This window comes from Mobula hypostoma, chromosome 1 (genome assembly GCF_963921235.1).
Source record: "Mobula hypostoma chromosome 1, sMobHyp1.1, whole genome shotgun sequence".
Classification (NCBI taxonomy): Eukaryota; Metazoa; Chordata; class Chondrichthyes; order Myliobatiformes; family Myliobatidae; genus Mobula; species Mobula hypostoma.
The window spans coordinates 110,563,972-110,590,260 of NC_086097.1; the positions used below are offsets into that span (position 1 = coordinate 110,563,972).

The 26,289-nt window shown below is 43.7% G+C and overlaps 1 protein-coding gene across 1 annotated transcript in view; it reads right to left on the reverse strand.

Moving 5' to 3' along the window:
* The window catches only part of itga9 (integrin, alpha 9), a 430,612-nt gene that overhangs the window by 143,905 nt on the left and 260,418 nt on the right, over positions 1–26,289 (reverse strand). Inside the window, exons 19-20 of the mRNA XM_063054766.1 lie at positions 10,977–11,063; positions 9,143–9,222 (exon numbers count right to left, since the gene is read on the reverse strand). Coding sequence (XP_062910836.1) covers positions 9,143–9,222; positions 10,977–11,063 — 167 coding nt within the window. The remainder of the gene's footprint in view (positions 1–9,142; positions 9,223–10,976; positions 11,064–26,289) is intronic.

Sequence of the window (26,289 nt, forward strand, 5' to 3'; positions counted from 1 at the left end):
CCTCACTTTTTAAAGATATACAATATTTCTGTTTTTGTACTTTATAAAAAGTCTATTCAATATACGTAATTGATTTACTTGTTCATTTATTATTTTTTATTTATTATTATTTTTTCTCTGCTGGATTATGTATTGCATTGAACTGCTGCTGCTAAGTGAACAACCTTCACATCACATGCCAGTGATAATAAACCTGATTCTGACTCTGAAGGCAGCATTCCTATCTCTCAGCCATGCCAGGACCTCAGCTGTCAGCCATGACTTCTGATCTGCCCTCATGTAGATGTGTTTAGTAACAGTGACATCCTCAGTGCACTTCTCTATGTAGCCTGTCACAGATCTCACATATTCATCAATATCAATGTGATAGTCGTAGGTAGTCACCTCTCTGAACATACTCCAGTCCGTGTTTCTAAATCAGTCCTGAATGCAGAGGCTGCTGATTCTAGCCAGATCTTTATCTCCCTTTGAACTGGTCTGACATGTTTAATCAGTGATTGATAGGCAGGAGTTATCACAACAGATAAGTGGTCAGTGAATCTGATGTGGTGGTAGGGATGAGGATGAGGAGCAGCTTTGTATGAAACAGAGATGTTGGAATAAACTAGGCCTAATGTGCTCTCACCTCCGGTAACAAAGTCAACAGACTGACAGAACGTAAGCAGGACTGGGTCCCAGCTATGCCTGCCTGTCTGTCGGGTATGTGGAACAGTCAATGTTCCAAGTCTACACCGGTGACCGTTCCACACTTTTCCTACGCTACATCGATGACTGCCTTTGGTGCTGCTTCCTGCACCCATGCTGAACTCGTCAACTTCTTCAACTTTGCCTCCAACTTTCACCCTGCCTTCAAGTTTACCTGATCCATTTCCGACACCTCACTCCCCTTTCTCGATCTCACCGTCCTGATCTCCTGAGACAGCTTATCCACTGGAGTCTATTACAGACCCACAGACTCTCAGAGCTACCTGGACTGCACCACATCCCACTCTGCTACTTGTAAAAACACCATCCCCTTCTCTCAATTCCTTTGTCTCCGCTGCATCTACACTCAGGATGAGGCTTTTCATTCTAGAACGAAGATGTCCTCCTTTTTCAAAGAAAGGGGCTCCCTTCTTCCACCATCATCACTGCCCTCAACCACATTTCTTTCATTTCACGCATGGCTGCTCTTACCCCATCCTCCTGCCATCCCACCAGGGATAGGGTTCCCCTTGTCCTCGCCTACCAGCCTCCACGTCCAGCACATAATTCTCCAAAACTTCTGCCACCTCCAACTGGATCCCACCACCAAACACATCTTTTCCTCCCCCCTTACTTTCTGCTTTCCACAGGGATCACTCCCTACACGACTCCCTTGTCCACTCGTCCCTCCCCACTGATCTCTCTCCTAGCACTTATCCTTGCAAGCGGAACAGGTACTTCACCTGCCCCTACACCTCCTCCCTCACTACCTACACAGTCCTTCCAGGTGAGGCGACACTTCACCTCGAGTCTGTTGGGGTCATATACTATTGTCTGGTGCTCCTGGTGTGGCCTCCTGTATATCGGTGAGACCTGACATAGATTGGGAGACTGCTTTGCTGAGCACCTATGCTTCATCCACCAGAAAAAGCAGGATCTCCCAGTGGCCACTCATTTTAATTCCACTTCCCATTCCTATTCCAATATATCCATCCATAGCCTCCAACCTAATGGCATCAACATCGACTTCTCAAACTTCCAGTAAGGCCCCCACCCACCCTCCTTCACCAATTCCCATCCCCTTTTCCCTCTCTCACCTTATCTCCTTGCCCACCTATTGCCTCCTTCTGGTGCTTCCATCCATGGCCTTCCTTCCATGGCCTTCTGTCTCTTTCACTAATCACCTTCCCAGCTCTTTACTTCATCCTTCCCCCTCCAGGTTTCACCTATCACCTTGTGTTTCTCTCTTCGCTTCCCCCACCTTTCAAATCTATTGCTCAGCTTTTTTTTCTCAGTCCTGCCAAAGGGTTTTGGCCTGAAACATCGACTGTACTCCTTTCCGAGATGCTGCCTGGCCTGTTGAGTTCCTCCAGCATTTTGTGTGTGTTGCTCGGATTTCCAGCGTCTGAAGATTTTCTCTCGTTTGCTTTTCAGCTAGCGTGTCCAAAGTCGCCAGCAACAATAAAAGAACTATCTACATTTTCAAGTCACTGATGGGGTCGTAGAGCTCACGCAGTGTCTGCCCAGTATTAGCGGGTGGGTGATGTATACAGCCACAATCACAATAGCAGTGAACTCCCTCAGTAAACCAGCACTCTACTATAGGCATACAGTGGGTCGTCACCACCAGTAGATAAACATGCACCGCGCATCTTGCCAGAAATCATGGGAATTCTGTCAACATGAAAAGAATCGAAACCCTCTGGCTTGATGGCTGCTTCAAGGGTGGTATCCTGAAGCCACGCTTCCATCAGGAAGAGGACACAGCAGTCCTTCATCTCACGCTGATTCAGTCTCAGATGCAGGTAATCTAACAGCTTTCTAGTGATCGAAATCCTGAAAGCAGAATCTATGAAAGAACAGGCCTGAAGGGTTTCACCTATAGTTTTACACGACCACCAGTGTGCTTTCCTCTCCTTTGCTTCCTTGCGCACTGCCTCCAATGACATCTTCCCTGGGTGGCTGCAGCAGACAACAACATGGTGGGCAATAAACCCATACTGTGAAGCTCATCTGCTTTCCAACAACTCGCTAGTGAGGTAGACTCACAGTACTTGGTATCCAGCAGTTTCTTATGATCGTAACAAGGCTGTAAAGGACGAACAATTGCACCTTTAGTTGGAGCTGGAGTGACCGCTGCATCTGGACGTGCCACCATCCTTGAGGTTGGGCGGAAAGCTTGTGGGCTACCCAGCACGATCCTCACTGATTTGCCGCAAACAACATATTTCATTGTATGTCTCAATGCTTTGATGTTGATTGGTCGGCTCCCAAAGTTCATCATCACAAGCCTGGGCGGAAGGGAAGGAGATCCTGACACCCAGTCATCAAGATCTCCCTCTCAGCCTCACCAGTGTATTCCAAAGGAAGCAATATGTTTGGCACCAGCTTGGCTGCAGGAGCTGCCGGAAGGATGCTGAATGATGTCCAGCTGCCTTAGGGCTCCACTCCGGATTTGCTGTCTGGTTTACTCCCATAACCTTTGTCTTTCCCGAGGCTGCCAACATGGCAGTGGGGCTATTTACCCATAGCTGGGGATCTGGTTCACAAGCACTAGGGCATGTCCGCACACAGGTAGACCTGCGTGCTACGTGTGCAGGGGCCAGACTCCACCCCGTCTTCTGAAGTTCAGCCCATCTAAAAGGAGTTTAGTTTCCATGTGTCACTCACAAGGAGCCACTACATGAGGCTTGCTGTTGGAGAGGCTATCTATTGGCAGGGAGAGACTTACGTATTCAGCTCTCCTTTTCGCAAGACCGCTAGCCAGCGGTGGAAGCTGAAAGTGACAGCGAAAAGCACTACCCACTACACTATCTCACTAGACACGTCACTACAACCATTTTGAGGTACTTGAGACAAATAAAGCTAAACTCTTTAATCTCTATATTGATGACTGGTAAGGCTAACACCATCTTTACAGAATATCAATGGATGGAATTGATGTCATCCTTAATCTTTCACAAAACTCATATCACTTTCCCTCGATGCCCCAGTTCACTTATTTGAGAATACCACAATTCTCTGTGTATTTCAAAACATTGTGGTCATCTTTCAACTTGTCTTTTTTAATCTGACTTTTGTCCATTTAAAAAAAACAGCTTCAAAATCCAAGCCCTTCATCAAAGCCCCAGGAACACCACTTCTACCACTGATCTCTTCCTCATCCATTTTGTTTTATCATTACATTCTTCCTAGTGGCTGCAGAAGAATACATTCCCTCTGTGAAAAATCCTTCCTGATATCACAGCTGTGCTTCAACAGCTGAGCAGCGTGGAAAGATAGTGCCAGTGGCTTTTGCAGAGCTAAGCGACTTCATCCAGTTCATCCACAAAACAGCTTCTCTTAGGTCTATTCTTTCTTTTCAAAGTTGTCGGGGTTCTATCAAAGTCCGTGATCTACAGTTCAGCCTGTGGTTCTTTGCATGTGGTGGGTTTTCAGACCCGCTGTGCAGCCCAGCGCTTCGCTATCTCCAGGAATGGCCTGGAAGGGGTGCACCCTCGGGCAGTAGCCCCGTAAATGACATGGTTCCTCACTGATTGTGTAGACTGAAGTGTCTTGGGAGACTGCAACATTGAGACAACAGGTGGCGTGCTTGCTGGTCGCCAGCTCCTGGCGGAAGAAGGTCCTTGTACGTGATCAATCCTTCTCTCTCTCTTTTGATGGAGAGTGAGAGCCTGCCGGTCCTTGAGATGGGAGCTTGGAGAAGCGATGCAGAAGATTGTAATATTGGAATAGCGAGTTGCTGGTCTCCACTCTCACTGTTGCAGGAGTGACCTCTCCCTCCATCGCTAGTGAGAGTGAGCCTGTCTGGGATTCTGGAGTGCTAAACTATGGACTGTTTTGATGGGCTCTGGATCAAGGTCTCTTTGGAGGCCTTTGCTGTTGCTTGCGTAGTGGGGGGCAGTTGGAGCTTCTGCTGGCACGAGTGGGGGGGGTTCGATGCTTTTGCTGCTGCTAGTGCAGAGGGTGTGGGAGGGGATTGGGGGCTTCAATGTTCTATCATTCATTCTATGGGATCTCTTGTTTTGTGGGTGTTGGTGAAGAGTATGAACTTCAGGTTGTATTAAATGTTTAGTTTATCTGCCTCACCCAGTGACAACCACTGATCATTTCTGTACATGGCTGCCCAGTACAAATCCAATTTGTAAAAATTAAATGAGCTGGGCCACTGCCTTTATGACATTATAATAATTGTTAATTCTAGTTAAGCATTCAAGCACTGGAAGTATTGAAACTATTCTAAGTATGGAATGTTCTTTCTGACAAACATTGTTCAAGAAATTTTAAAAAGAATTTCAGCTCACATTTCTGTCGACTTTTCTCCATTCTTCCAACTGCTCATTTCTTTATTTCATTTGGCAATGAACCTATCTCTTCCACATAACATTTTGTCTTGCAGGTTTCTTTTCCTTATTTCTCAACTTTTCAGTCTGATTGGTTATGCAGAGAAACTGTTGCTTCTCCTGAAATTTCTACAAAAAGTAGTGGCTTTGGTTAAGCCCTCCCAACCACTGAGCATATCTACAAAGCCATTGTTGTAGGAAAGCAGCATCCACCATCAGAGATCCTTCCTACCCAGACCATGCTCCCTTCTTGCTGCTGCCATCAAGTAGAAGGTACAAGAGCCTCAGGACTTGCACCACCCGGTTCAAGAACAGTTACTATGATTATGATTATGATTATGAGGACACACAGTCCTCTTTTATTGTCATTTAGTAATGCTTGCATTAAGAAATGATACAACATTCCTCCAGTGTGATATCACAGAAACACAGGACAGACCAAGACTGAAAAACTAATAAAAACCACATAATTATAACATATAGTTACAACAGTGCAACAATACCATAACTTGATGAAGAACAGGCCATGGCACAGTAAAAAAGTTCAAAGTCTCTCGAAAGACCCACATCTCACGCAGATGGGAGAAGGAAGAAAACTCTCCCTGCCATGCCCGACCACAGTCCGACTCTGAGTCGTCCAAAAACTTCGAGCTCTGATCAGCCCTCCAACACTGAGTACCGAGCACCACCTCTGCCGAACGCTTCGACCTCAGCCTCGGTTGCCAGCAGCAGGCAAAGCCGGGGATTTTAGAGCCTTCTCTCTGGAGATTCTCGATCGCACAGTAGTGGCAGCGAACCGGGCATTTCAGAAATTTCTCCAGATGTTCCTCTGCTTCTCATGTCTGTCTTCATCAAATCAGAATTGTCCACAGCATCCTACTTACAAATACGATATCATTTCACCGGCGAGCTGCGCGCGCTGCGTCGCGCCGTCAACTTCTCCTCCCGCCACCACTATCCATAACTACAGGTGTCCCCCGCTTTTCGAACGTTCATTTTACAAAACCTCACTGTTATGAAAGACCTACATTAGTTACCTGTTTTCGCTAACAGAAGGTGTTTTCACTGTTACGAAAAAAGCAGCACGCGATAAAAGGCAGCATGCAAAAAAAAATCAGCACACGCCCCGAGCAGCCGCTCTCTCCTAGATTTGGAACGGCATACTAGCCGGCATTGCTTTAACATACGCCTGTGAGCAGCCGTTAGCAAGATGAGTTCTAAGGTATTGGAAAAGCCTGAGAGAGCTCGTAAGGGTGTTACACTTAGTGTAAAACTAGACATGTTTTGATCATGGTGGACAAAGTAAGGACAAAGTGAGTTTGGCTTGTGGAAGATGACGAAGATGATGTTGAAGAGGTTTTGGCATCCTATGACCAAGAACTGATAGATGAAGAGCTGATGCAATTGGAAGAGGAAAGGATAACAATCGAAACCGAATGAGTAATAATAAAGTACGACTTTAATTTTGAAAGCGTACGTTGGTTTAGGGCATATTTGCAAGATGGTTTGAGTCCTTACAAAGGACTGTATGATAGAAAAATGTGCGAGGCTAAGCAGTCAAGCATACTGTCGTTTTTCAAGACTTCCACATCAGCCACAGCAGACGACGAACCTCGACCTTCGACATCGAGGCAGGCAGATATCGAAGAAGAGGATCTGCTTGCCCTGATGGAAACAGTTGACACCCCAGGGTCCCACCACTCCAACCCCCAGGCCATGGACAGATACCGATTCGCGGAGAATGCAGCAGTAGCGGGGAGGCACACAGCACACCTTTAAGAAAAAAGCCGAAATAAACAAGCTAATTAATTACACGCCGAGCGGCAACTAATTAATTAGTACGTTTATTTCGGCTTTTTTCTTAAAGATGTGCTGGGTGCCTCCCGGCTACTGCTGTACCCCTGCATGCTTCGCGTATCAGTATCGGTTCGCTGCCTGGAGGGTGGGGGCCACTACACTGCCCCAACTTGCGACGACTCAGTCTAACACACCATTATCAGTGTGCTCGATGTCTTCCCAATTCCTGTAAGTGATACTACACAGTACATACATTATTTCTACTTTATATAGGCTATGTATTTTTACGTGTTATTTGGTATGATTTTGCGTGAGATTTTCGCTACAGAGAACAGTTCAGGCAATGACTGTGGAAAAGTATTTCTACTTTATATAGGCTGTGTATTTATCATATCATTCCTGCTTTTACTATATGTTACTGTTATTTTAGGTTTTATGTGTTATTTGGCATGATTTTGTAGGTTATTTTTTGGGTCTGCGAACTCCCACAAAATTTTCCCATATAAATAAATGGTAATTGCTTCTTCGCTTTACGACATTCCGGCTTACGAACTGTTTCATAGGAATGCTCTACCTTTGGATGGCGGGGGAAACCTGTATCACATTCTTGAACAAAGGGGATTATTACACTCACTTGCCCATCCATTGAGATGTTCCTACAACCAATAATCTCACATTAAGGACTCTTTATCCCCCATACTCATTATTTATTGCTGCTTATTTACATTTGCACAGTTTGTCTTCTGCAGTCTGGTTGATCTTTCACTGATCCTGTTACAGTTACTATTCAATAGATTTGCTGAGTATGCCCACAGGAAAATGAATCACAGGGTTGTATATAGTGGCGGGGTCCTGAATTACCCCTATGAACTGTGCTCGATTACCCCTATGAACTGTGCTTTTGAAAGGAGAGAGAGAGTGTTATCTAACACCAACATGTTGCTTTGAAAAGTGAGAGAGAAAGGAAGAGAGAGAGAGACGAAGACTCTTTTGAGATGGTGTTGTGAACCCCTAAGGTTCATATTTCCTGTGGACTGTCACTTTAAGGCACGAGGAACTTTTGGATTTCTGCTGAGTTGGAGAGGGAAGGCACCGTAGCAGCTCGTAAGTCGCTATGGTGACCGAGGGCGGCGTTATTTGATGGACAATCAATGTTATGATTTTTCAGCGGCATGTTTACACTTCCCAAGGACATGGCATGCTAGTGCATTCTTACACAGACAGAGATGGGAGGAGTTATTTGAATGAGAGTTGGTACTCAGTACGGTGAGATAAATAGAAGGTTAGATGATAGACTTCCAGCACGTGTTTTTGGATACTGAATGAGCTTTGTTGTGCCCACAGAAAAAGTAGGTTTTTGGAGGATCGATCAGTGGCTCTTGCAGTGAGAAAAGGGAGTGACCAGTGGGGAGTTGTCCATGTGTTCATCTTTGCCTGGGTCGATGATTCCACCACAGAAAAATGGTCCCCTTTGTTGAAGTCACAGTCGGTAACTTTTCAAGGATTTCGGAGGACAACGGGAAGATAGATTGCGTCAGCTCACCTGAAGACTCAAATCTCTCCCTCCCTCTCTCTCCATCACTACTCAACTCAACACCACGAACTGAAATGAACTTTACTCATTGTCGTAAGACTATCTACTTACCCCTAGACTTGAAGAAGCTTGGTTTTCATATATATTCCACACTTACTTATATATAATCATTGCTAACCTGTTTGATTTATCTACATTTATATTACTGTATTGCGTAGTTACTAATAAATATTATTAGTTAATAGCAATACTGGATTCCAAAGTGTTTTCCATCTCTGTTGGTTCTGTAACCCGTAACAGGGTACGTGACTATATATACACACACACACTCTTTGATAATAACATTTACTTTGAACTTAGACTACTTCAGCCTTAGAAAATCCATTTTAGCCTGTGTTTGGAGTAACTTGCCACCAAGGTTTTGTGTGTTCATGTGTTCAGTTTCATGCTTGTGTTAATGCAACACAGAATGAATATTTGAAAAGAGTGAATGATTTTATAGACCATCAAGTAGTCAGCTACAAAACTGCACCAAATGCATCCTGTAAAATTCATCCTTCAATCATTTACAAACACTTATTTGTCAGACCATATTAGTCAAAACCTGAAGCTTTGATGCAAAGTCACAATGCATTGTTATTATTGATGTAACAGCATTAGTTTCACATCAAAAAATATTTCAAATATGTACCGTCAATATACATAATTTTAAACTTACCATCTTAAATATCATTAATAGTTAAAGAATAAACCCAGATCACCCTAGACAGTACGTGAGCTTTACCTCTGTGTTGTGACTATGAACTCCAAGTTCTCCTGCTCTCCATAAAGATGACTTGTATCAAAAATCAAGCTGAATTCGTACTGCAGGTAAAAAGAAAGATTTGAGGATAAGTGCATGAACTCAGCAGAAAGGAGCATATACAACAGCATTGACCTTCCAGAGTATAAAGTTGACTAGAGATAAGGAATAGCACATTTCGTCACCTCTACCTATGTACTTCAAGGAAAGACCAGCAGTAAGATACTGTCATGATCCAGTTAGCACTGAGAACATAAATGAGCCGCTAGTGCCCACCCCATCTGCAGAAAAGCCTGTAGATCTCACACTGGTCCCATCAGTAACCTCGGAATCCACGAAACCAACAAGTTTTTCTGAATACTAAAGCCTGATGTATACTTCTGCATCAAATGTACGCCGTACCTACGCCGCACCCTACACCGTAGGGTGATGTGCACCTTCCCAAAAAAGTAACTCACACAAAGCGGCGACACAGACTGCAACAACTGTGATTGGTCCGCTTGGTAGCATCGCATTTCTGGTTGCTTTTCTCCGCCATGTCTGTACACTGATGTGAAATAAATGGTTGGAGACGATGAACCAAATCATCAAATCTACCTGCCGACATCCGAAAATATTTGAACTGCATTTCCTTGTCCATGTCTCTCACGAAGAAACTCAACACAATGGCATAGAAACCCCACCGCCAACTAGCATTTTGGTGGTGAATTGCAGAGTGACGCAGACACAACAACGCATGCTCGCTACAGCGTAGAGCTACGCAGAAGTATAAATCAGGCTTAAGGAACTACCTACGAAACTGTGCGTGGAAACCAGTGCTTCAGCCCTGAGCAATGAATGAATGAATGTAGAAGCAAAGATAAATATTGTAGTGTGTGGAACAATCAGGGAAATATTTTTCAAAGCTTTCCCTTGGAAGACTGATTCATTTTCCAGCTTAACAGACTACAACCAAGCTTTTGAATGTTTTAATTGATGTGCCATGTCATGATTCATACAAGCCACGCAGGAACGAAAGCCTTCAAGATCGTTTAATGTCCTTTTCAGTACACAAGTACAAAGGAAAAAAAAATAATTGTTACTCTGGATCCAATGCAGCACAGAAAACACGCAAAGATAAAGAACACACAAGATAACTATATACATAGATTGATTGTATGTCCATAACGTGATGCTAGGCACAAGTGTGTCTGTACTTAGGCGACTCTGACTGGAAATGATAAAGTAGTGGTGGTTAGGGGTGGGTTAGTGGGTGGAGTTTTGATCAGCCTTACGGTTTGGGAAAGTGACTGTTTTTTGAGTTAAGTGTTCCTGCCATGGATGCTATGTAGCCTCCTCCCTGAAGGGACAGGGACAAACAGCCCACGAGCAGGGTAAGTGGGATCCTTCATGATGCTACTGACCCTTTTCCAGCACCTTTCTGTATACACGTCCTTGATGGCAGGTAGGCTGGTGTCAGTAATGCGCTGGGCAGTTTTGTCTACAGCTTTCCTGTCCACCGCAGTGAAAAATCTAGTGGATCTCTCTTTCACAACTAAGATAGCCAGCCTCTCTGTTAGGAGTTCTTGCTATGATGTCCAAATGTTTGGACTGGACAGACAGAATTGGAATAAAGTTTAAAGTGATCAAAAAGAACACAGAAAAGAAGTCCAACACAGAGTTAATCTTTTGAAAATGGAACTGCTGAGAGCAACATAGAACTAAAGGAAATCCCCACACAAGGACAATGACTAACAGACCAATCCTATCGACATTTATCAAAACATACTATCACTGCAGCATCTGGTGTAAGCATAACACAAGTCAGCACTCTTACCTTAGAATGCCGTCTCATGAAAGGAAATCCCACGCTGCATTGCAGGAAATCTGACTCCACCAGCTCACAGTTAGTGCCTTTTTCTTCCTGAAGTGATAATGGAAAGGGTAACAATTTGTTAATCATGGTTCCAAACAATAGTCAATAAAGGGAGTAGGATATCAGCTCTCTCTTCACCTGCTCATTATAGTGCCACACCATGTAGACCCTATGGTGATTAAAAGACTAGAGGAAACAGCAGATTTCAGAGCATTTTAACTTTAAAAACAAGTCAATCACTTTTTAATTAAAGCTTGTGAAAATATTCTGGAGAACAACTCAGTACAGTTCACCAAACATTTGTTAATGCTGCAGCCTCAGCTTTAAATTCTCAGTTACGAGGAACTGATGTTTCAAAACACAATAGTTTTTCCACTTTTATCACTTGTGTCATATAGTCGTAGACAGTTCTGCTTGCCTCAGTTTTGGATTGGGGCAGCATGGAAGCATAACGGTTAGTGCAATCACATTATAACACCAGTGATCGCCGATCCAAAATACATACTTCCCATCAGTATTCAACAGAGTGGAAGCTGAAGAGTTAAGACAGGGATATGCTGATATTCTTGAACACTCGTGTGTCAAGAAGGAAGAAGTGCTAAAAATACTGGAGTGCATTACAGTAGATAAATTCCCAGTGATGGACAGGATTTTGAGAGATCCCAGGTGGACACCACCCCCTAGCTTTACACTGATCTCTGGAACATCTCAACAGTAAAGACACCTCTGTCAGATTACTGTTTATTGAGTACAGTTCTGCCTTCAATTCCAAGCAAACTCTGGACCCAGGGAGTCAATGTGCTTGCTCTGCAACTGGAGCCTTAACTTCCAGACCAATAATCAGTAAAGATAGCAACACTTCCACCACTATTATGCTGAACAATGGTGCTCTACAAGGTCACGTCCACCAGCCACCTAGGTACCCCCTGTACACTGATGTACGTGTGGCCAGATTCTGCTCTAACTCCGCACAGTACATACGTTTTCAGATGATACCACCGTAATGGCCATATCTCAACGACGAATGGGGGTTACAGAGAGGAGATTAGGAGTTGAGTAACATGGTGACATGACAGCAGCCTTTACCTCATCAGAGTTAGCAGAACAAAAGAGCTGGTATCGTTTTAGTAAGGGGGGTGGTGCACATGCTAATGTAAACATCAGTGGTATAGAGGGTGAAAGGGTTATGAGCTTCAAGTTCCGAGGAGTGAACACCACCAATACCCAGTACTGGTCTAACTACACAGACAGCTCAGCCAGGAAAGTTCACCTGGTGAATGCCTCTACTTCCTCAGAAGGCTAAAGAAATTTGGCCCTTGCCAATTTTTATCAATGCGCAATAGGAAGCATCCTTTCTGGATGCATAACAGCTTAGTGTGGCAACCATACTCAGTGAAGCAGACAGCGAAATGACCCCACCCACCCTGGGTGTTCTCTCTTCTCCATTTTCCCATCAGGCAGAAGATACAAAAACCTGAAAGCACGTATCACCGGGGTCAAGTACAGCTTCTACCCTGCTGTTATAAAACTATTATATGGTTCCCCAGAGGGATAACGTGGACTCCTGATCTTACAACCTTATTGTTTAGCTCCACTGCACTTCCTCTGTAGCTGTTACAGCTCATTCTGCATCCTGTTCTTGTACTACCTCAATGCACTGTGTAATGATCTGATCTGGATGAACAGTGTGCAAGCTAAGCTTTTCACTATAACTCAGTACATGTGACAATAATCTATCAAATCCAATTCTGAGGTAAGGGGTTGCTAGGGATGTGATAAACATGTTTCCTTCTTCTTTAGCCACAGGTGGGGTACAAAGAGATTGGAGGGTAGCTTATGTTGTCTTATTCAAGAAAGAGCAGTTAGGGTTAAGCCCTGAGACTACAAGCCGCTGAGCTTTAATTCAGTGGTAGGAACACCGATCTACTACCAATCTCTGGCTTCTCCCACAAAGCCAATGTCTAATCCAATTTACTATCTCACCCTGAATACCAAGCAACTGAACATTCTTGACCAGCCTCCCATGTGGGACCTTGTAAAATGCCTTACTAAAGTCCACGTAGACAACATCCACCAGCTCACCTTCATCAACTTTCCTGGTAACTTACTCGAAAAGTTCTATAAAGTTGGTTAGACATGACATATCACACACAAAGCCAAGCTGACTATCCCTAATCAGTCCATGTCAATCCAAATACTCATATATATCCTGTCCCTCAGAATACTTTCCAATAATTTTCCCAGTACTGATGTCAGGCTCACCGGCCTATAATTTCCTGGTTTCAGTTTAGAGCCTTTTTTAAACAGCGGAATAACACTGGCCATCCTCCAATCCTCTGCTACTTCTCCTGTCATGAAGGATGTTTTAAATATCTCTGCTGGGGCCCCAGCAAGTTCTGCACTTGCCTCCCATGGGTTTAAGGGAATACCTTGTCAGGCCCTGGAGATTTATCCACCCTGATTTGCCTCAGGGTAGCAAACACCTCCTCCTCTGTAATCTGTACAGGGTCCATGAAGTTGATACCATTTTACCTCACTTCTGTATTTGTCTCCTGGGTAAATACAATGCAAAGAATTCATTTAAGATCTCCCCCATCTGTTTTGGCTGCACACATGGATTACCACTCACGTCTTCTGAAGGACCAATTTTGTCCCTTTTGCTCTTAACATATCTGTAGAATCCCTTAGGATTCTCATTCTCCTTGTCTGCCAGAGCAACTCCATGCCTTCTTCTAGCCCTCCTGATGTCTTTCTTAAGTGTTCTTTTGCATTTCTTGTATTCCATAACCACTTCATTTGTTCTTACTGGCCTATACCTGTTATGCACTGCCTTTTTTCTCAACCAGGGCCTCAATATCTCTTGAAAACTAATGTTTCCTACACTTGTTATCTTTACCTTTTATCCTGCCAGGCACATACAAGCTTTCTTCTCTCAAAATTTCATATTTTAAGGCATCTCACTTTCCAAGTACACCTTTGCCAGAAAACAGCCTCTCCCAATCCATACTTGACAGATAATTTCTGATACCATCAAAATCAGCCTTTCTCCAATTTAGAATCTCAACCCACAGATCAGACCTATCACTTTGTGTATTTAATTTGAAACTAACGACATGGTGGACACTGGATGCAAAGTGTACCTTTACACAAATTTCTGTCACCTGCCCTGTCTCATTCCCTAATAGCAGATCCAGTATCACATGTTTTCTCACTGGGACTTCCACATACTGATGAAGGGAATTTTCCTGACCACATTTGACAAACTCTATCCTATCTAGTCCTTTCACAGAATAAGATTCCCAATCAATATGTGGAAAGTTAAAATCACTTACAATAACAACCTTATGTTTCTTGCAACAGTCTGCATTCTCTCTATAAATTTGTTTATCTAGATCCTTAGGACTGTTGGGTGGTGTGTAATATAGCCCTATTAACGTGGTCATACGTTTCTTATTTCTCAATTCCACCCATTGTGCCTCACTAGTCAAGTTCTCCAGTCTGTCCTGACTGAGCACTGCTGTGACATTTTCACTGACTAGTAATGCCACCCCACCTCCTTTAATCCCTCTCTCTTTGTCACGTCTAAAACAATGGAACCCCAGAACAGTGAGCTGCCAATCCCGCCCCTCCTGGAACCAAGTCTCACTAATGGCTACAACTTCATAATTCCTGGCATTGATCCGTGCCAAGCTCATCCGCCTTTCCTATGATACTTCTTGCATTGAAATATAGGCAGCTCAGAACACTAGTCACACCATGTTCAACCTTTTGATTCCTGACTTTGTCTGAGGTCTTACCAACATCTGCCTCCACAACCTCTCCACCAACTGTTCTGGCACTCTGGTTCCTATCCCCCTGCAATTCTAGTTTAAACCCCACTGTGCTGCATTAACAACCCTTCCTAGGATATTTGTCCCCCTCCAGTTCAGGTGCAAACTGTCCCTTCTGTGCAGGCTTAACTGGTCAAGTATAACTTGCAAATAAATAGTCAGCAGCAACTAGCCGCTGTTGCTGATGTGACCGTGCTCCACCATGAGAAACTTTTAAAAGTTCTGATGGCTAAGTCTAATACCATGAGCTCCAATTCCCAAAGGAAGCCATTTTTATAATAAAAGATAATGAGAATTTCCTCAATTTGTTCTAATAATTGTTGACTCAGTAAATGTAATCTGGCAACTGATTTCTGCCACAGCTTTTTTCTCAGGCCGGTAGCATGCTGATATGCAACTAGACTCCAGCAATCACTTAATACTTATTTTAAGTTTGGAAATGACCAGTTATGTAGTGGCTGCTGTTTTATACCTCACCTAAGTTCATGTCTACTACAGTGCGTTAAATAATCAGTTCATCTAGCATTTTGTGAGCTGCTCCAGATTCCAGTCTCTTGTGTCTCCAAATAATCAGATAGTCAATCAACTCTTGCCCGCAGTCTCACTCAGTTTGTCCCATCTGTTTCTCTCTGGTTGCTCTCAAAATGTGAAGTATCAAAACCTCTCAAAAGAGGTGGAGGGTCTTGAAGGTGGTCAGGCTTTGGGGTGAGGTGTAAAGATGTGTGTAGAGAAGGCATGAGAGTCTTCTCATGGGCTCAGAAGGCACAGTTGTTTCTCCTGACCCAAGAGGAACCTTGTCTGCCTGTTAATCTCTAACCACCATTGTCTTCAAAGTTCACTTGTTCTTCATGGCATTGGCTTTTTTGGTTTCTATTTCCTTTCCTGATCGGGAGACAATGAAAATCAATCTCTTATTCTGTGGCATGGAGCAAACCTAACATGAAGAAAAGTTAAAATAGTTATGAAAGTCACAGGCTCTCGATCAACCTTCCCGAGCAGGAAGCTGCACTCAGACCTTCGACTGCAATTCTAGATTGGATCCCAACATCAACACTGCATATTTAAAGGAGCCTGACTTTCCACTATTGGTGTCTCACATAGCTGCTTCAGCAAGTTTCAAAACTTACTTCACATCAGCTACCCCCTTACACAGAGAGTGAGCGATGAGGTAGCTTTTCACCTGTGCTGAGCATATACCTTGCCTGCATTTCCTTGGTCCCAAGATTCTAAAGGTCAACCTAAGAGTAGAGCTGGAGTCAAATGTAGGCCAGAGCCAACTGTGATGGCCGGTTTCATTGCCTGAAGAACCTCCTTCAACAAATCCTTCAACACACAAATTAATTCAGTACTAGCTCTTAAGCTGAACTCCCAACCGCAGGTGTGCAAATCCAGCATCATTACTACTACACAACCATTTTCATCAACCTGAGAGATTTGAGCACCGGAGAAGGTGGAAGTACCTTAAGTAAAACAAACCTTCCCCCAATTCGCCTATATGTTAAACCAAGGAATCAATTTTCAAAGGGCTACAGATGAGGAAAAAGAGAGTGAAAATAAGAATAGAAATGATCTTTAATGTAACATCTACATGCTAGATGGTATCAGTAAGACAAAGGAAAGGAAAGGATTCAAGCATGGTTTCAAAGAATCCTTGAAAAGATTCCCACTGACTCCTTGATCCAGCACCACTAAAAGTGTAGGATGGTGTTGGGAACCTTCAGGCCATGTACAGGCAGCACACAGAAGTCCCTGATAAGTGGTAGAAGTGTTCTTCCACACAAACGATAATCTTACCATCCTGTCAAGCCTGCACAAAACCAAATGGGAAGCAGAGCGTGCTCAATCCCACGAACAACACACACACACACAATGCTGGAGGAACTCAGCAGGTCAGGCAGCATCTATGGAAATGAATAAACAGTCAACATTTCAGGCTGAGACCCCTCTTCAAGACTGGAAGGAAGGGGGAGGACACCAGAATAAAGATGTGGGGGGAGGGGAAGGAGGACTAACTAGAAGGTGACTGGTCAAGCCAGGTGAGTGGGAAAGGTAAAGGACTGGAGAAGAAGGGATCTAATAGGAGAGGAGAGTGGACCATCACAGAAAGGGAAGGAGGTGGGTCACCAGGATAAAGGTGAAAGGCAGGCGAGAAGTGTGGGGAATAGAAGAGGGAAAGAGAAGGGGAAAAATCAGAAGGAGAAATTAATGTTCATACCATCAGGTTGGAGGTTACCCAGACATAATATAAGGTGTTGCTCCTCCACTCTGAGAGTGGCCTTATCGTGGCAAAAGGGGAGGTCATGGATCAACATGTTGGAACTGGAACAGGGAGAGGAAGTAAAATGGTGGCCAAGAGATCCCAAGAAACTGCCTAAAAATAATTCCATCTGCTTTCTGTAGTAGCGAAACCTGGACACCCACAAAGGCAGTGAGAAAGTGAGGTGAGACATTTGAAATGCCTCAAAGGCTGTTTCCTCTGCACTTGTCACAAGTTCATCTGTGAATAATTAAATCAGACAGAAGTCAGGAAATATGAACCTTTAACCATTGGGGGAAAAAAGCATGAAACACATAACCATGAAACTCTTACAGGCACTATGCCACAGAACGTAACAGGGGAAGACCTGGAATAAACTGGGTCGGATTAAAACTCACTGATTGCACAAGAATGGCAAAACATGGAATGAATTGAGAGACAGGTGCCCCAAAAGCAGATGCAGACTCAGGATCAACTCCATTTGACCAAATAAAAATGCTGCACCACCTCTTGAAAATGATGTCTGATCTAATCTTGTGCCCAATGCGGTCACCATCTTCCTGAAAAGAACCAACAACTATTCAGCAAGAATCAGATTTGTTATCACTGACATACAGTGTGAAGTTTTTGGTTTTGCGGCAGCAGTACAAAGCAAGACAAGAACATAAAAATCTACAAAATACAATAAATAATGCAAAGAAAGGAATTTCATCAATCTGATGGCAGTGGATGACTGAGTATAGATCTTCAGGCTCCTATACCTCCTCCTTGATGGTAGTAACACGAGGAGGGTATGTCCTTGATAATGAGAGCTTTTAATGATGGATGCCATCTGACAGTTTCATTCAACACATAAAATGTTAGACAATAAAATTTACCTTCAAGGCTGTAACTGGGCAAGCTGTTCGAAGCTAACCACCGTAATCATTCATAAATGTCTTAGAAGCAATCAGGAATAGATATACAATAAAAAAATCTCCCTTCCCCTCTTCCTCTTTCCCCCACTCTGGCCTTTTGCCTCTTCTCATCTGCCTATCACTTCCCCCGGGTCCCATTCTCCTATGGTCCACTCTCCTCTCCTATTAGATTCCTTCTTCTCCAGCTTTTTTATCTTTCCTGCCCACCTTGCTTCACCTATCACCTTCCAGTTAACCTTCTTCCCCTCCCCCTGCTTTTTTTCGGGCGTCTTCCCCCTTCCTTTCCAGTCCTGAAGAAGGGTGTCGTTGACAATTTATTCATTCCCATAGATGCTATCTGACCTGTTAAGTTCCTTCAGCACTTTGTGTAGGCTGCATAGAAATAGAAATTTGTTGATTTTTTCATTTGAGTTCATGAATCTAAGATCAAATATAGTCCCTCCCATCCTTTACCCTGTTAAAACCACTGAGGATTGAACATCTTTGGTCCACAGGCTTTCATAGGTCATGGCTCATTTATTTATTAAAATAACTGGGAAGATAATCCCTTTTAGGAGTATCAAAAACAACAGTGCCTAGGTTAAGATGAGAGAAAGGAGTTTTAAGAAGATTTGAGAGGATTTTTTAAAACATAGACAACGATTGATATCTAGAATTTGTTGCCGGAGAGGGTGGAATCAGATATAATTAGTACATTTAAGAAGCTCTTTAACAGGGACTTAGGGGCAATTTAAAGAAGGGTATAGGCCAAATGTGGGCAAATAGGATTAATCTTGAGGGGTAAAGAGATCGCCATGGACAATATGGCCTGTTTCTGTGCTGTGCAAATCTATGATTCAGATTCCACAGCAGAAAAATATGAACAGACTCAGAGAAACTTTGAATATTTCTGTAATGTCTGATACTATCTCATCAGCAGGGAAAATTGAGAGCAGGAGAATGGTGTGGAAAGATAATATATCAGCCATGATTAAGTTGCAGAGCACACTGGATGGGCTGAATGGCCTAACTTTGCACATACGTCTTATGGAAAGTATACCACAATGAGTAAAAGAAGCTTAAAATGATAAGTATTAAAAGATTGTTAGCAAGTATTAATTGCAAAACACAGTAAAAAAAACAAATTCAAAAGGAAAACTTAGCACAATTCTTCTTTTCCCATGCTCATCTTATGTCAACACAATCTCATTTCATTTGCCTTATGAAAATTTTTAGCATGTCTGCATTTGGCACTGCTGGTACATGTTCTTGTAAATTCCATGATCTCAGTAGCAAGTCTTCTCTCACTCCCCTCCCTTCTCAGTTGTTAACTTCCAATTACAAACTAGTAGAAGAATATGAATGGCCAGTGCTAGCAAAACTATTTTCAGTGAATATTGTGAAAAGATTAAACTCAGAACAGCTGGGATGTTTTTCCATTTAAATACATGTATGAGTGGCTGGTGCTGTACAGGAAATATAAGTGCTCCAGTTCAGAGTCTGTCTTTACATTAAACAAAGCCTTTGGGTGTTCTTGAAAGAAATACAATTTCTTGTGCATGGAATGTTAGCCATAAAGCTGAAGTTAAAAAAATATGAACTGTACATTCATAAGGAATTTGGAATGTTTTGTAAAATTAGAGTAATTAAAGGACATCTCTCCTGGGTTCTATTCAAATATTCTTTTAACATTTGGGTCGCTATTACTAGACAATTTTCCAAGTGGGCCTTATCAAATAATTTAAAAATGAAAAACATTGCTGCTTTCAAATATTATGAAGACGGTGTGATTTGCAGGACAAAAAAATACTTGCCTTCAATACCTCACACAGTATATTAACTAACATTTTGGCCCAACTAGTTCACGCTGAACAAAATTCTTATTTAAACTAGTCTCCTATTTGGTCCATGTTCCTCAAAAACATTCCTATTCATGCATTTGTCTAAATGTCTCTACCGCTCCCTCTCATTCCATATACTGACCACACTCTGCGTGAAAATGTTGCCCCTCATTTTCCTATTAAATCTCTTCTCTCCTACCTTAAACCTTTGCTCTTTAGTTCTCAGTTCCTTAACACCAGGAAAAGACTCTGCTTAATAGCTCTAACAATGCTTTTCGTTATCTTATACACCTCTATAAATTCACATTTCATTTTCTTACGCACCAACGAAAATGTCCTAAACTGCTCAACTTCCCTACATAATCCAGTCCCTCAAGACCTGGCAACATGTCAATCTCCTTACAGCACAAGATCTAAAGCAGAATTAGGGTATTCGGCTCATCAAATCTGTTCTGACTCTATCATGGCTAATTTAACCCCATTTAACTCTCAACCCCATTTTCCTGTCTTCACCCCGTAACCTTTGACACGATTAATCAAGAACCTACCAACCTCTGCCTTAAATATGCCTAATGACTTGGCCTCACAGCTGCCTGTGGCAATGAATGCTACAGATTCACCACCCTCTGGCTAAAGAAACTTTTCCTCATCACTGTTCAAAATGGACATCCCTTAATTCTGAGGCTGTACCCTCCGGTTCAAGACTCCACCACTATAGAAAAACATCCTCTCCACATCCACTTTATCCAGATTTTTCAATATTTGATGGATTTGCATGAGATCACACACCCCTCCCCCCATTCTTCTAAACTCCAGCCAGTATAGGGCCAGAGCTATCAAACGCTCTTCATACGTCAACCCTTTCAGTCCTGGGATCATTCTTGGTGAACCTCCTCTGGACTCTCTCCAATGTCAGCACATTCTTTCTAAGATAAGAGGCCCAAATCTGCTCACAATATTCTAAGTGCAGTCTGACCAATGCCTTCTAAACCCTCAGCATTATATCTTTGCTTTTGTTTCCGAGTCCTCTTGAAATGAATGCTAACATTGCATTTGCCTTCCTCACCACTGACTCAACCTGCAAGTTAACCTTTAGGGAACCCTGCACAAGGACTCCAAAGTCCCTCTGCACCTCTTATTTTTTAATTTTCTCCCCATTTACAAAATAGTCCACATGTTTATTGCTTCTGCCAAAGCGCATGACAATACACTTCTCTACATTATATTCCATTAGCCACTTTTTTGCCCATCCCCAATCTGTCTAAGTCCTTCTGCAGACATCTTGCTTCCTCAACACTACCTGCCCTTCCACCTATCTTCGTATCGTCCACAAACTTGGCCACAAAGCCATCAATCCCTTCATCCAAATCATTGACATACAAAGTGAAAAGAAGCAGTACCAACACTGACCCCTAAGGCACACCACTACTGACTGGCAGCCAACCCTATATTCTCATTCTTTGCTGCCTGCTTGTCCTGTATATCATAAGCTTTTTCTTTGTTAAGCAGCCTCATATGCAGTACCTTGTAAGAGGTCTTCTGAAAATCCAAATAAACAGCATCTACTGATCCTCCTTTGTCTATCTTGCCTGTTATTTCCTCAATGAATTCCAACAGGTTTGTCAGGCAAGATTTCCTTCCCCTTGAGGAAACCATGTTGACCTTGATCTTTTTTATTATGTGCCTCCAAGTAACCCAAAAGCTCATCCTTAAGAATGGACTCCCAACATCTTTCAAGCTAACTTGTCCTTTCTTCTGCCTCCCTTCTTCCTTAAAGGGGGAGCGATATTTGCAATTTTCTAGTCCTCAGGAACCATTCCAGAATCTAATGATTATTGAATGATCATTACTAATGCCTCCACAATCTCTTCAGCTACAGTACTTCTTTCAGAACCCTGGAGTATAGACCATCTGGTCCAGGTGACCTTTCAGCTTCCCAAGCACCTTCTCCTTAGTAATAGTAACTGCATTCACTCCTGCCCCAACACTCTCACATTCCTGGCATACTGCTAGCGTCTTCTGCACTGAAGACTGACACAAAATATCTATTATGTTCATATGCCATTTCTTTGTCCCCCATTACTACCTCTCCAGCAGTCCGATATCCACTCTCATCTCTCTTTTACTCCTTATACAGACAATAGATACAGGAGTGTCTGTACTGTTACGTACCCCGTAACTGGGTTGCCAAACCAGCAGAAATGGACCACTTAGTTGGAGTCTGGATTACTGGAACTAAGAAAGTTTTATTAAAGAAATAAGTAACACAGTACTCTAATCGTAAGGATATAAATGCAACGGGTTAGCAATGATAAAACACACATGTACACAGAACTAGGATAAATGGGAATCAATCAAGCTCTATCGCAGTCTAGGGGTAAAATGATCAGTCTCAAGTGACGCAGAGTTCAGTTCAGCTGAGTACAGTTCACAGCAATCGCTGTTGTGCTGTTGGGGAGAGAGAGAGAGCGAATATGCAAATTGGATTCAGACAGACCTCTGATACTCCTCACAGTTAGCTTTCGGGCGAGCCCTTTTAATGTCTTCTAAGGTCACCGACTGTGACCCCCCCATTCCGGATACGATCGTTCTTCCGCGGTGAACCCGGCAACCAGGCAAGGGTGGACACACACACCAGGTTCCCGCCGATCGTGCCTTTTCACCCTGTGCATCTATGGTCGGTCCCGCGACCAGACCTCTAAACTTCCACCAACTTGTGGGGGCACACCGCACTTCCAGGGTCTCGTTATCTCGTGATCTCATGGTGTCTCTTGCCTTAGCGAACCTGTTCCTTTTATCCTCCTGCTGGGGTATCGCCTGTCCATCAAACTTCAAACAGTTCAGGTTCAAAGCAACCGGTCTGTCAATACTCAGATCTGTGTCTCTTTTCGTTAATCTCTCTTCTCCTCTCTCATTAACATTTGGAATGTTTCTCCATTGTCTCACTTATCTCTCTCATTTGCATCAATCTCCTGATAACTTGGTTTTTCGTCACACCCCTATCCTTCAAAGGATTTTTACCGGGGTAAAAATTATAGGCATGAATACATTATTAGATACACACGAATATATAAACATAGAAACATAGAAAATAGGTGCAGGAGTAGGCCATTCGGCCTTTTGAGCCTGCACCGCCATTTATTATGATCATGGTTGATCATCCAACTCAGAACCCTGCACCAGCCTTCCCTCCATACCCCCTGATCCCCGTAGCCACAAGGGCCATATCTAACTCCCTCTTAAATATAGCCAATGAACTGGCTTCAACTGTTTCCTGTGGCAGAGAATTCCACAGATTCACCACTCTCTGTGTGAAGAAGTTTTTCCTAATCTCGGTCCTAAAAGGTTTCCCCTTTATCCTCAAACTATGACCCCTCGTTCTGGACTTCCTCAACATCGGGAACAATCTTCCTGCATCTAGCCTGTCCAATCCCTTTAGGATTTTATACGTTTCAATCAGATCCCCCCCTCAATCTTCTAAATTCCAACGTGTACAAGCCCAGTTCATCCAGTCTTTCTTCATATGAAAGTCCTGCCATCCCAGGAATCAATCTGGTGAACTTCTTTGTACTCCCTCTATGGCAAGGATGTCTTTCCTCAGATTAGGGGACCAAAACTGCACACAATACTCCAGGTGTGGTCTCACCAAGGCCTTGTACAACTGCAGTAGTACCTCCCTGCTCCTGTACTCGAATCCTCTCGCTATAAATGCCAGCATACCATTTGCCTTTTTCACCGCCTGCTTTACCTGCATGCCCACTTTCAATGACTGGTGTATAATGACACCCAGGTCTCGTTGCACCTCCCCTTTTCCTAATCGGCCACCATTCAGATAATAATCTGTTTTCCTATTTTTGCCACCAAAGTGGATAACTTCACATTTATCCACATTAAATTGCATCTGCCATGAATTTGCCCACTCACCCAACCTATCCAATATACAGGGTCATCAGCTATTTGGCTAATACAGAGAACTTTAAGTTGTCAACACCTTGACAGACAGTCAGCAATCACCTTTCCGTTCCTTTTATATGTGTTATTTTAACAATCCTCTAAGACCAGGTTCCAATTTAGCAAACTTCATAGTGGCCAAAAACACTAATGAGTTGTGATCAGTGTACTTCTCAGTGGTTTTCATCCCGGACAAAGATAACAAGGGTCATCCCACACCAACTTAGCATTCTTTGGCATGAGCTTAGTAAGAGGGAGGGTAATATCCGCAAAGTTTTTGCAAAACTTCCGATAGTACCCCACCATCATCAAAAACCTTCTCAGGGCTCTCTTGTCTGTCGGGGTGGTGGGGACTTCAGAGATAGCCCGCACCTTAGCCTGCATCGGTGCCAGCTGCCCCTGTCTTACCACAAATCCCAGATAAGTGATCTTTCCGTGGCTGAATTCACTTTTTGTGAGGTTCACTGTCAGGCTGGCTTCAAACAGCTTTTTAAACAGCTCCTCCCACGTGTCACTCCAGACCACTACATCGCCAATATACGCTTCTGCGTTCTTTAGCCCTTTTGTCACTGAATTAATCATCCTATAGGGGTGTCGCTCACTAGGCTGACCTGATGTGACAACAACACCACGTCCCGGCTCTTTGCATCGCCTCGGGACATCCGGACATACGTGTGTGTGCCGGTTAATTAGCTTTATCAATGGCTCGCCCTGTTCGGGGATTAAGTGAGAGAACTCATCAGCAAAGTTGGCCAAAACAATAGAGTTCTCCCATCTGGTCAGCACCATACTTATCTTTTCAAAATGGGTTTTCCTCTTATCAGGTGGCACCCTAGCCTCATTAATTTTCGTGATAACACCGACTAGGTTTGTTCGCCTATCGTGGCAAGCTGTTAGCATAACAAAAGCCTGTAACTGTGTTAGCTCACGTCTACAATGGTCAATAGCATCCTTCCTCCTGTGCAGCCAGTAAAACTCTTTCATGATCCTACCGACTGTTTTCCTCCCCTGCAAAATGTCCACCGAGAGGTATCTTGTGGGCCAGGTTAAGAATCTCATCCCCATAAATTTTCAGCACCACCCCCCATTCCTCATCTGCGGGCACGGTACTTGGCCTCCATTTCCTCCTTAGTACTCCCTCCTCCACACAATAGCCCAGTGGCTCCCTTTTTAATTCTGCTTCGGAGAGAGCTGTCTCCGTCAAAACCATCGGCTCCTCATCTCGCTCCTGTGCCTGTATAAATTCCTTCCTTGCTAATGATAAGTCTACCTTAACTTCCGTTTCACTACGCTGCTTCTCACTTTCTAACCTCTTCTGATACAAGGCTGGTAAAAACATCTCAGCCAAATCTATATTCACTTCGGCAGCCTTTCTGGACCAGCGCCGAGTCACTGCGCAAACGGGGTAAGCCTGTGAGTCCATGGGCGGGGCCTCAATGCTGGCAGGCTGGCCTGTCACTCTTACTGCTGGGTACACCTCTCCGCCAGCGAGGTCATTACTGAGGAAGACCTCCACATCTTCCATCGGTAGTTCGGGCCTCACCCCGATCGTGACCGGTCCGGAGACCAAGTCGCTTTTTAGGTGTATCTGGTGCAAAGGTACTGCTTCAGTCCCTTTCCCAATGCCTTTTTATCACCCTGACCTCCCCAGTCTGGGTCTCTGAACTAAGGTCTAACACGCTCTTTAATATCAATGACTGACAAGCTCCAGTGTCTCTCCAGATCCGTACTGGAACCGGGTTTAACCCCTTTTTCACTGACAGCAATCCGGCCGAGATAAACCTCTCGCGCCCTTCCTGAACTTTATCAGACCTCATCTTCCCTAGCGGTTTGTTTACCAGCTCAATACAGCCAGTTGGAACCGTCGTTTTCCCTTTCCCCGTCTCCTTCTTTGGGGCAAAGCACCTGGACGCAAGGTGTCCGGCTTTCCCACAATTATAGCATACGACCCCAGGAGACTTCCTACCAAACTGCTCCCTGTCTACCTTATCCTTCTCACTAGTCCCTGGCTTACTTTCTGGCTTTTCTGGCGGATTTTCCCCGCCCTCTTGACTATCCTTCTGGTAGCCTTTACTCGGGGTAAACTTCGCTTTGTGCATTAACGCGTATTCATCCGCTAACTTAGCAGTTGCGGCTAAAGTGGCTGCCTCTTTATCGACTAGGTAGGGTCTCATACCTTCAGGGACACAACCTTTAAACTGCTCAATCAGGATTAGCTGTAGCAGTCTGTCATAATCCCCATTGACCCCTTTTGAGGCGCACCAATGCTCACAATACATCTGCATCTCACGGGCAAACTCTAAATACGTGCGGCCCCACTGCTTCCTCGCATTCCGGAACCTCTGCCAGTATGCCTCCGGGACCAACTCATAAATCCTGAGTATGGCCTCTTTCACCACATCATACCTCTGGGCATCTTCTGCGGACAAGGCCGAGTAAGCTTGTTGGGCTTTTCCTTTAAATACACTCTGAAGCAAAACAGCCCACTTATCCCTCGGC